Here is an 11,993-nt window from a genome sequence, read left to right on the forward strand (position 1 = left end):
AACCCTACCAGGTTTTTCAGGGACTAGAAATGCACTCTTCAACCCCAGATACAAAGAGGGCTCCTGGGTCTACCCCTCCCTGCAGGGCTGCTCTGGGCCCACAGCACTTAAGAAAGGCGCAGAGTTCCCCCATGGATCCACTGTGCTGAGGAGAGGAGGAGTGCTGCCTTCTACTGAGAAGCACAGAACCAAGAGGAAACAGGCAGCTGCAGCTGCAGGGGTGAAGCAAGCTACCAGGCAAAAGAACAAGCTGGGCATTTGTAGGTATGACTGAGGGGGTCTGCCCTGGACAGCCCCGAGGATGGGCAAAGGGGCCCTAGTCTTCTTTTCCCCACTCACTGGGGAGGAGGAACAAGAACCTGCTCTTCCTGGGCAGGGGCCAGCTCCAATTCTCTTTCATGGCTATTTCCAGACTGTTGCAAGTCCCTGTCAGGAGCACACCCTGCTCCCGGGCACTCGGAGTGTATCCGCAGTCTCCCTAGTGGGAACCCTGATAAGGCATCCTCTCCCTTCTCCTCTACCAGAAGTTCAGAGGCTGGGAAGGAGCAGGGAAACATTAAGTAGAAAAGTAGAAAAAGGAGAGTGGATCTGAATATGGAGCTTTGCTAATAAGAGAGCTTAATGTAGTTGTTCCTTTACATGTGCCTTTGCTAGAAGCAGTGGAGTGCAGAGGTTAAAGGCCTGGCAGGCTGTGCAACCATAGGCCCAGATTTTAGTCCTGGTCCTGCCACTTATTAGTTTGGTAGAAGGCAAAGCAGAACCTGGTCTTAAAGTAGAAAACACAAACATTGGAATTCTCCAAAAGCTGTCTGCCAGTCCCTGCTCTAACCTGGCTGAGTGGATTCTTACAAATCTTTCCCCAAGTATCAACATGGATGTGAACGCCAGGTGTTTCCAAGTCCTGAACAGGTACCTTCCTTGTGCTACATGCTATGGGGAGATCTTAAAAAGACATGGCCTCTGCCTACAGCCTGACTGGGAAGACAATAACACATAAAAGAAACCGTGAAGGACTGGTCAGGTAAGGAGGAGGAGAACCTCAGCTGGGCCTTGAAGGTCATGGGATCTGAGGATGGGAAAGGATTAGGAGAGGCATTCGCCACAGAGAGACAGTTAGAGCAAAGCGTGGTGAGCATCCATGGCAGGTGCTAAGAAAGCCATCTATAGGAAAGATCTGTGACCCCAAGAGGAGGAGACCCCTCCACTAGGATCCCTCTGGTGATCTTGTTGCTAGTACCATGGATCATAAATCTCACTGAGCTTCTGGAGAATCATACTGACTTGAAAACTGGTTAGAACTAGACTGGGAGGGGCCTTGAATTCCATCAAGGAGGCATGAGAAGGGAATAATAGATGAAACTGCCTCTGCTGATGTGTGGCCCAGGAGGCCAGCAGGAGGCCTCTGCACAGGCCCAGGACTGGGATGTGGACTGGTGAAAAGGAGAAAGGGACACATCTTTACTTTTGGCCCTCACTGTCTCAACACCAGGGCTAACCATTTGCACAGCTGACCATTCCTCATCCCTTGAAATTTCCCCTCTCAGTGTCCAGGGCTCTTAAGTGTTAGGTCCCCTCTTATCTTCACCAACATTCCTTACCTGGAACACTTTTCTCCTTCATCCAATATTTGATGTTTTAAAGTTCAGAACACACATCTCACACCATCTCCTTTTGCCCATTCAGCCTCAGGCACCTGTTACCTCTTTCAGATCTCCACCATCATCTCATGGCAATCGATTCTCACCATCATGTGTTCAGCACTCCCTCCAGAACGTCGGAAATTCATCCAACTCATCCAAGATCACACAGAAAATCAGGGACAAAGCTAGGAGTAGACTTTAGCTCTTCTGATTTCCAGATTCATTTCATTTACACTAACTGCTTTTATTTGCCTCATGTTTTATATTTCGTAAAATGTCTTGACCTATAGCATCTCATGTTTGCCTTGCCATATCCCTGTGTCATCAATGTTTCATTTCTGCTTAACAGATGAGGAGACTGAGGCTCAGAAGTGAAGGGACTTGCCCAAGGTCACACATATATCTAAGTACAAGAAACAAAGCCCAGACAGGCCTCAGGGGAACTAGGAGTAGCAGTCAGGAACCAGGGCCACTGTCTACTTGAGACAGTTCATGGATGCAGGATCTCTCCCCTCTGCTTCACAGCAAGTTTTTATTTTTATTGTAAACCATAATTTTTATTAGGCAAGCAAAATGTCACCACACCAATATTATAATTCAATGAGCTGGATTATCAATATATGAATGCATTTCTTATATGCCACACAACATTTAAGCTGGTAAACAGCCATACTGATCTTGTCTAGAGTTAATTTGCCTAACTGACTCTTTAATGTGTTGAGAAAGGTCAGCTAGAACCTAGTCAGTCAGTATCAGAACTATCACAATTCCTAAATTAACGTACTCTAAGTGTATTTGGCTATAACCTAAAGTCAGTAGTAAAATTCTGTTTGTTCTCTCAGCTTGTCTTTTATCATCTCTGTATGTCTTTCTCTATAACGTTAGCTCTCCTGAAACTTAAGGTTGCCACCTCACCAGCTCTGGCTTCCCTCATCCAACTCATTGAAGGTGTGACTAAATCCGGGAGAGCTGCTGTGTGTGGTATTGTGTGTGCGGCTCAGTTTCTGTCCACCCTGTCCTTCCACCTCCAACAGCAGGAACAGAACAGGGAAGTGCTTATCTCTCCTTAACAGACCACCATGCAGACCCTTGGCAAGGAGAACCACAGCTCAGTGTCAGAGTTTATCCTCCTGGGCTTCTCCAGTGAGTCACAAGTCAGAACCACCCTGTTCATCTTCTTCCTCCTCCTCTACCTCGTCACTCTCCTGGGCAATGGACTCATCGTCACCCTGATCTACCTAGACTCACGCCTCCACACACCTATGTACTTTTTTCTCAGTATTCTCTCTTTGGTGGACATGAGCTATGTCACCACCACTGTGCCCCAGATGTTAGTTAATATGGTGTGTCCAAGAAGGACCATATCCTGGGGTGCTTGTGTGGCCCAGATGTTCATCTTCTTGGTCCTGGGCATTGCTGAGTGTGTCCTCTATGCCATTATGGCCTATGACAGGTATGTTGCCATTTGCTTCCCCCTTCACTATTCCCTACTCATGAGCCGTCTCGTTTGTATCAAGATGGTGACAGTCTGTTGGTTCATTAGCATCGCTGGGGCTCTCATCTACACTGTCTTCACCATGCGGCTGTCCTACTGTGGCCCCTACAAGATCAACCACTTCTTCTGTGAGGTCCCTGCTGTCCTGAAGTTGGCCTGTGCAGACACATCTCTCAATGACCAGTTGGACTTCATCTTGGGTTTCATCCTACTTTTGGTACCTCTGTCCCTCATCCTGGCCTCCTATGTCCGTATCTTTGCCTCCATCTTAAGAATCCGCTCAACCCAGGGAAGGCTCAAGAGCTTCTCCACATGTGCTTCCCATATCACTGTGGTCACCATGTTCTACGGGCCAGCCATGATCATGTACATGAGGCCCAGCTCCTGGTATGACCCAGAGCGGGACAAGAAGCTGGCCCTGTTCTACAATGTTGTATCTGCCTTCCTCAACCCCATCATCTACAGCCTCAGGAACAAGGATGTAAAGGGGGCCTTTCTGAAAGTACTTGGAGACAGAGGGACAGCTCATTGACCCAGGATGTTCCAGAGTCATCTCTAGTCACTGGTAGACAGATGGAGCTCATCTGGCATAATAAAGACTCATCCATTCTGACCAACCTGTCTTCCTGGAGCTGTGAGCAGCTAGGAGAAGGTGTGGCCAATCCTAAATGGAAGTTCCCCCCCATTGGTTGGAAAACTTACTGCTGCCACCACCCAAAGACTCAGCTAAGTATTGAAGGCAAAGAATCTCTTTACAAAGACTGTGTCCTTGAAGTCCATGGCCATTGCTTTATTGTTTTTCCTGGGTTCCTTACCTCTGGAAGTTTATGTCAGCTCAACATGATTACAACTAAAAGTTTAACTTGCATACAGACTTTTCCACATTATAAAGGAATTTGGGGTGAAAAGGACATAAAGAGTAAAGAAGATTATGTAGGGACACAGTCTTGTGTTACTGTTTGATAAGCACTTATACATAATATTTAACATTGCCTTTTGCACTAGATGCCTTAAAATATAGACTAGAACCATTTTAGTCATACCTGTGTAAAAATGTGGCTAATAATTGGTATAGTCTGGACTCAGCTTATGAAAATGACTCTTACCTGGTCAGCTTAAAATTTGTGTTTTAAATCTCACTTTTGTTTTAAGAAAACAAATATATATATTTCATGAAGGAAAATAAATATGTATTATGCATATATTTATCTACACACATATATTGGAGAAAGAGATAAGTAGATTTATAGAGAATGAGATAATGGGAATAATATAAGATTCTAATTTCTCCAACCCAAAGTAAACACTTGTTAATTTTTGTCGTATTTTGTCCAAGTCTTTCTTCTTTCTTCTTTTTTAAAAGATTAGATAATAACAATAGAGTTAAACTGCCCTTTGACTATGTCTGACTCTGGAGCCAACCCCTATCATTAAACCGAAGCATATTCAGTCTATTTTTAAGTTGTTCTTGTATGTGTTTAAATTTTTTAAATGGTAGCTTGGTATCAGTGTGAATCTTAGTACTAAATATCATGTTTGTGATACCTGCTCATTTGATGATGACAGATCTAGTTCATTCCCTTTAATAAGCATCTGAATATAACACATTTCATTTAAATGATTTTCTTTCGTTGAATATTCATTTATTTCCACTTTTTCACTACTTAAATAATTCTGCAGAAGATATCTTTGGGAAATCTCCAAATATAAATATTTTTCTAAGATTTATGTGTAGAAGTAGATTTTGCAGATTGTAGAATCAAAGAAATTTCAAATTTGCAAGATAGTTCTAAATTATTCTTCCAAGTATTATACCAGTCCATACCTCCCACCTTCACTGGCACTTGGAATTGTTTAAATCAACATTCTAATGTTTCTATCCTTCTTATAGATGAAAAGTAGTAACATTGCTCATTTACTCCCTGGGTACCAGTAAGGTTAATATCTATCTATAAGATTGTCAGTAATATTATGTAGTGTGACAGACTCAAGCTCAGACTTAAGGATTGAATTCCAGATCTATCCTTTAGTAAACTCAATGATGATGGTCAAGTTACCCAACCTCTCTGGGTCTCAATATCCTCATCTGTAAGTGGGAAGAAAATAGTACATGCCTTAGAAGGTGGTCAGAAGGATTAAATTAGATAATACATGCAAAGTACTTAGAGTGAATAACATGCTATAAATTTTGTTTGCCTTTTCTTGATTGATTAGTAGTTTATTATACATTTGAACATAGATTTTTTTGTTTATTACCTGCATTGAAAATATTGTATATGAGTTTATTACTTGTTTTCTTTATTACAAAAGAGTTACATGCTTATTCTTAAAATTTTGTGAAACAGAGACAAAAAGAAGAAAATCATCCTTTATCTTACACCTGGAGACAACTACTGTTAACATTTCAGTATCCATGTTTTAGGGTTTAGAAACAATTTTTAAATTGTTTCTATCAATATTTTTAAAGAAATATACAGAAAATTCTTAAGTAATTTATCTTTTCTCCTGAACTTTTAGTTGAATTATTCCCTGCATATCCCATAACTTATCACAATTACTCAACAAGAGGTTTCTGGACATTTATCCATATTGATTTATTTTATTGCTGAAGAGTATTCTTTTCACTTGCTTTTGATGAATAGAATAGAATAAAATATGAATGACTTTTGATGAATATGGTCCTTAATTTAATAGAGATGAATGTATGTATCTTTTCCTTTATGGTTATGAAATGAATATATGTCAAAGATTTCACTGAGCTCATCAGTTCATGAAGGAACCAGTACAGTGTCAGCACTGGTTCAAAACGATTTGATTTACAGAATTTATATTCCTCAATTGAACAAATTTCATTTGCATTATTATGAATAGGGCTCATTTGCAGTACAATGGACAGGACTCATTTGCATTGCTTTCAGTTTTCTGAAACTTAACAGAAAAACTGCAGAGGTATGAAATACCCTAGTCCACAGGAAGTCAAAGGGACATAGGCCTGTAAAGTCAGACAATCCTCTGGGGGATATCTAGACAACATCCAGACTGTACTGAGAAGCCACCAAGTAATATTTTTTCCCCTTTTGCAAGACTTAGATGCTTTTTTTTTTTCCTGACAATATTCCCCTTTTATTATCTTAAATAGTCTTCAAAGATTATTCTGGATGTGACAAAAGAAAAAAAAAAAAAAAAAAAGGTTTGGTCACATTGTTTGGCCTCATTGTTTAAATTGGCATGGTAAGAATGCTAACCAGAGAGGCTTCCTTGAGTTTGCTCTGCAAATCTAGAGACAGGCCGTATTGAGCCATTTCTAAGACCATAGAATTAATTTCTGTCTGGAAGTTTTTGTTTGTTTGTTCGTTTTTCACGGTGCTGGGGATTGAACCTAGGGCCTTGTGCTTGTGAGGCAAGCACTCTACCAACTGAGCTATATCACCAGCCCCTGTCTGGAAGTTTTAATGAGGAATCTCAGATTGGACTTTTAGGGTTGGACTGCAGCTCAGTTGTAGAGTATTGGCCTAGCATGCTCAAGTCCCTGAATTTGATCCCCAGCAAACTGATCAAATTGGACTTTCAAAATCCACTATTATTTGTCATTCTGAGACTACAAAAAAATAAGTATCGCTTTCATATTTTACTATCTGTACCTATAAATTTGGATGAACTCCTCTTTAATCAAGGCCCCTAGCTTTGCTAAGGTTCTCCTGGACAGGAAGTGATCGACCAGGATGGAATTCTGAAAGGCAGGTATCAGGCTGGCTTTGCTGGGGAGGCTTTGTAGAGATTCGCCCCTTAGTTCACAATGCTCAATTTAAAGACATTCATTTTCAAATATGACCTTGGTTAATAATCAGTCTAATCAAATATATCTTGGCTAAAAAGAAAACAGAGTCTATTGACTGTATGCTAATATCTATGCTGCTATGACAAGGAGACTAATTTGAGTTTCTGAATTTAATAGGTAAATAAGAATCAGATACAAGTTAAAAATGTATCAGTTTAGTTTATGAAAACAAGATCTACTTGACTGATGTTAGAGACAGCTTGAGAGGAGGAAGGGATTTTTCATATATCCATAAGAAATGAAGGTTAAACCTGACAGTGATGGTGATCAAACAAATTACCTCATCCAGGATCCAATTCCATGTAATCAGCTCTTGCTCTGACTCTATTCTGAAAAGCATTCTGGGAATCCTAACTCAGTTCACTTAGTACATGTGGAAATTTACCTAAGTGATTTCAGCTTGGAAACCTGGACCAAAATGCCTTTTCTTTGAAATAGCAAATGTTCAGAGCAACGGGGAGGGGGCACGGAGGAAGCTCCCAGGGTGCTGGTTGTGTTCTGGGCCTTGGTCTGGAGGTGATTGTGTGGGCATGCTCTCTTTGAAAACTTCATCAAGCAGTACCCTTAAGGTTTGTCCATGTTTTGTATGTACATTATATTTGAAACAAAAGTTTTCCAAGGGAAGTTATTGATTATGGATTTGCTCTTTCTTCAATTTGTCCTTTGTGCTTTCGGAGGCCAGTAAAATACATACAAATAAGTTGTATGTAAATTGAACTTTTTATCATGAAATTATCTCCAACAATGCTTTTTTCCCCTTAAAATCCATTTCTTCAGTTACCAACATAGCAAATCTCTTTTCTACCATTTTTACTTCCAACTTCCTGCATGGTCATGTTTTAGATATATTTTTAAATTGGAATTTTGAAATTTTATTTATTCTAATTAGTTGTACAGAATAGTAGAATGCATTTATACATTTTGATACATCATACATAAATAGAGTGGATTTTAACTTTATAAGCCAGTCTGAGTAATGTGGTCAATGCAATCACTTGTATATTTGAAAATATAATTCCAACTGTTTAAATTTTAAATATCACTTCTTGCCTTCATTAGGATTGATTCCTCCCTTCAGTTTAGAAGTTAGACAACTTATTGTTATTCTTTTAGAATAGAAAAGCACACATACTTAATTTTTTAAAGTCTAAAATTATCATTGTAATTGATATTGATAATGATATTTATCCTCTAAGATAAGAACCTTATGATTTTTCATTAGTGCTTTATAATTACACATTGTATTTGGGTTCCTTCTGACATAGGTATGCATACAAGGAATTTGATTTCAATCCGCATTTCTCCTCCTACCTCTACTCTGCTGATCTTCCTTTCACTCTTTTATTTATTTATTTTTGATTGGTACTTTTTACATGGATATAAAGGTGAAATTCCCTTTGGTCCATTTATATATGTGTATAAAATGATTCTGTGAAATTCAGTCCATATTCCTTTCCCTTTCCCAACCTCCTCCCTCCCTCTCCTGTACTTCCGTTTCTCGGATCCTCCCTGTGTCTTTATGATAGCCAATCCCCTCCCCCACTGTCTTCTTTCCCTTGTTTAGCTCTGGCTTCCACATATGAAAGAAAACATTTGATCCTTGATTTTCTGAGTCTGACTTCTTTCACTTAGCATTTTTTTTCTATTTCCATCTATTTACCAGCAAATGTCATTGTTTTATTCTTCTCTATGACTGAGTAAACTCCATTTGTGTGTATATACCACATTTCTTTGTCCATTCATCTATAGACAGGCATTGGGTTGATTCCATAACTTTGCTATTGTGAATCGTGCTGCTATAAATATTATAGTGGCTGTATTGCTACAGTATGCTGATTTTAGTTCTTTTGTATGAATACCAAGGAGTAGGGTAGCTGGGTCATATGGTGGTCCCATTCCTAATTTTTTAAGGAATCTCCATACTGCTTTCCAAAGTGGTTGTACTAATTTGCAATTTCACCAACAATGTAAGTGTACCTTTCTCCCCAGCATTTATTATTATTCATATCCTTGACAATTGCCATTCCAACTAGAGTGAGATGACATCTTAGTATAATTTTAATTTCATTTAGGATATTTTTCTATTCATCCCACTTCTGATACAAATGTTATTATGTTTTAATTTTTAATCTATATAATGTAACCCCTAAGAAATCACCTTCCTGGTAGACAGAGACAAGGTTTGCTTGGGTTTACTCAGATATTTGTGCCTTCTTGGTCATTCGTCCTTGCATTTCAGACTGTCCATCTGTCTTCATGTCCCTTCTGACTGAAGTCCTTCTGCAAAATTTCCATAGCTGAGGCCTTGCTGTTGACAGATTTTCATAATTTTGGTTACTCTGCGAATGTCTTTATTTCAACTTCATTCTTTAATGATATTTCACTGAGTACAAAGTTCCTTGTCTGCAGTTTTCTTTCAGCATATTTCCATTGTTGTGGTTGAGAAGAAAGTTGGCTGTCATCTGTTGTTCATTTTCCCTTTGCTTCGGCTACTTTGGTCTTTCATTATAATATTCTGAAGTTTCTGTGGATTTCTTTTGTATTCATTCCACTTGAAATTTTGGGGGCTTTTTGGAACTGGATAGTTGTCTTTCTTTAGATCTGGAAAACTATCATTTTTTTTTCAGGTGTAGTTTCTCTCTCATTCTTTCTCTTTTCTTTCGGGAACTCTCATTAGATGCACATCGGACAATCTCATTTTATTCACTGTGTATCCTAACTCATATTTTCCATCTCTAACGTTCTATGTGCTACTTTCTGGATGATTTATTTTTAAACCAAACTACAGTTCACTAAATTTCTCAGCTGTCTTTAATCTGCTCCTGTTAAATTTAACTCTTGATTTTCTAAGTTCCACTTATTCCCTCCCAAAATTCTCTTTGCCTTTTTCTCAAGTCTTTTATGACTTTTTTTACAGTTTCCTGTTCATATTAAACATTTTCAAGCTCCTGTTTCATTTCTTTGAAATATGCAGCATAGTTGTTCCATAAGTCAGCCTGATAATTCTTATTCCTTAGCCTTGTCACTTTTTTCATCTATTGGATCTATCCATTTTTAGAGCAAAGAAATACTAGCAAAGCATTTGATGGACTTATTCTCAGTAAATCTACTTTTAAAAAGAGAAGTGAACTCTTTACTATAGTACAGTATTAATACAAAATATATTTGGCTTTATCTCTAGGTGAATGGAATTTCACAGTGTGCATTTCTTTCCTTTTGAATTACTTGTGTAATGTTTTTTTTTTTTTTTAATTTCTGGCCAGTAAATTTCTAGTATCTGCCTTGTTCAACACAGAATTCCCCAAAAACCAATCATGGTACTTAGAATGGTCAGTTCAGTAGGACTGAATGGACAAGAAATGAAGAAAATGCAAATAAATATACCAAGAGATATAAGAAGAATTCTAATGCTGCTTTAAAAATTGCACTGAGATTTGATGGTTTAAAACAACAAAAATTTATTATCTTACAGTCCTATGAGTCAGGATCCCTGGCACAACTGAGATGGATCTCTGGCTCAAGATGTCTCCCAAGAGGCTGCAGTCAAAGCATCATCTCAAGATGAAATATGCTGCTGTCCTTTTCTGGTTCCTACAGGATGCGAATCATCCTTTTGTCCAGTGTATCCACACTGTATATGCTACCCACTTGTTAGTATGTATAGGATTCAGTACTATCTGCCATTTCAGAAATCCACTGCAGGAGTTGGAACATATCTCCTGTGGGTAAGGGGAGAGTACTAAATCTGGGTGAAACCACAATATTTGATGAGATTTCTTTTTCTTTTAAATATTTTTTTAGTTTTCGACGGATCTTTATTTAATTTATTTATTTATATGTGGTGCTGAGAATCGAACCCAGTGCCTCACACATGCTAGGCAAGTGCTCTAACGCTGAGCTAAAACTACAGCCCTTGATGAGATTTCTTAAAGGAAGCACACATTCATTTTCCTCTATATTCATTATCTCATTCTCACAATAATATTGTCTTATAGGCTAAATTATCTTGATTTTATAAATGAGGCAGGCACAGAGAGCTAAATATGACTTGTCCCAGAGCCTGCAAGCAGACTTTAAAAAAAAAAATTAAACTGTGTTCATTTCTCTGAGTGATGTGCTTCGCCAACAACCTGTTACTACCATCCTTTGACCCCTTTTTCTCTTCTCCTAGAGGTTGATATTTTCCAGAATGACTAGCAAGGTTTATGGCTCATCAATTTTCAGTTTTCTCATCTATAAAACAAGGATAGCAACTTCTATTCAGGATTGTGAGAGTTTACTGAGAAAATACATTTTAAGGACACACTGTAGATATTGAATTGATGTTGTTTCCATCTTGTCTATGGACAGAAACTATTTCTCCTTGGTTTTCCAGGACAACACTGATTTGAGTAATTTTATTCTTTTAAATGAAGAATAAGATCTTTTATTACTTATACACTAGATTTAATTTAATTTTTATACTTTTATAAAGTGTTCCCTAACTTTGTTTTTTGCACACTCTGTCTTCATCCAGAAAGGAGTTGAGGCAGCCGAAAACAAGAGTAAATTAATTGATCAGAAAGAAAAAATCCTTTGTCAAACCATTTATCTCTGTCTTCAGCTAGGGAATTATTCTTGCCACCTTTACAGGACTTGGAAGAAGGGTGCAGCCCTTGGGGAGAAAGTTGCAAGGTCAGGAATGAGCTGTGGACCCCAGCCAACAGCCAGGGCTTCAGGGAGCTTTTAGGGACTAGAGATCTAGCTGGGAGTCCCTAAACTAGCCAAACCTGGTCTCTTCGGGTTCTATCTTCCCTAGGACACCATGCCCCATGGATAATTTCTCTCACGCTCTGTTCATATCACATTTCCTTCTGTCCTTCAAATGCACCATTTCTTAATTTATTCACTCCACTTATTGATCAATGTCGTCTCTATGTGAAATCCTGTTCTAGACACTAGCAACACTGAGGTAATGACACTATCACTGTCCCTAGGTGGTCTGAAGGAGCGAATTTGTGCCTTATTGTTCCTTCCTGTT

General features: G+C 38.7%; 1 protein-coding gene across 1 annotated transcript; it reads left to right on the forward strand.

The window, feature by feature from the left end:
- Positions 1-2,719: 2,719 nt before the first annotated feature.
- Positions 2,720-3,667, forward strand: LOC306653848 (olfactory receptor 2A12-like; the record flags this gene model as incomplete). The annotated part of the gene is made up of 1 exon (XM_079126916.1): positions 2,720-3,667. One exon carries the CDS (start codon positions 2,720-2,722, stop codon positions 3,665-3,667), a length of 948 nt encoding a protein of 315 aa, XP_078983042.1.
- Between the last annotated feature and the right edge of the window lie 8,326 nt (positions 3,668-11,993).

Source organism: Sciurus vulgaris, assembly GCF_902686455.1.
Source record: "Sciurus vulgaris genome assembly, chromosome: 1".
In the NCBI taxonomy this organism is placed as follows: Eukaryota; Metazoa; Chordata; class Mammalia; order Rodentia; family Sciuridae; genus Sciurus; species Sciurus vulgaris.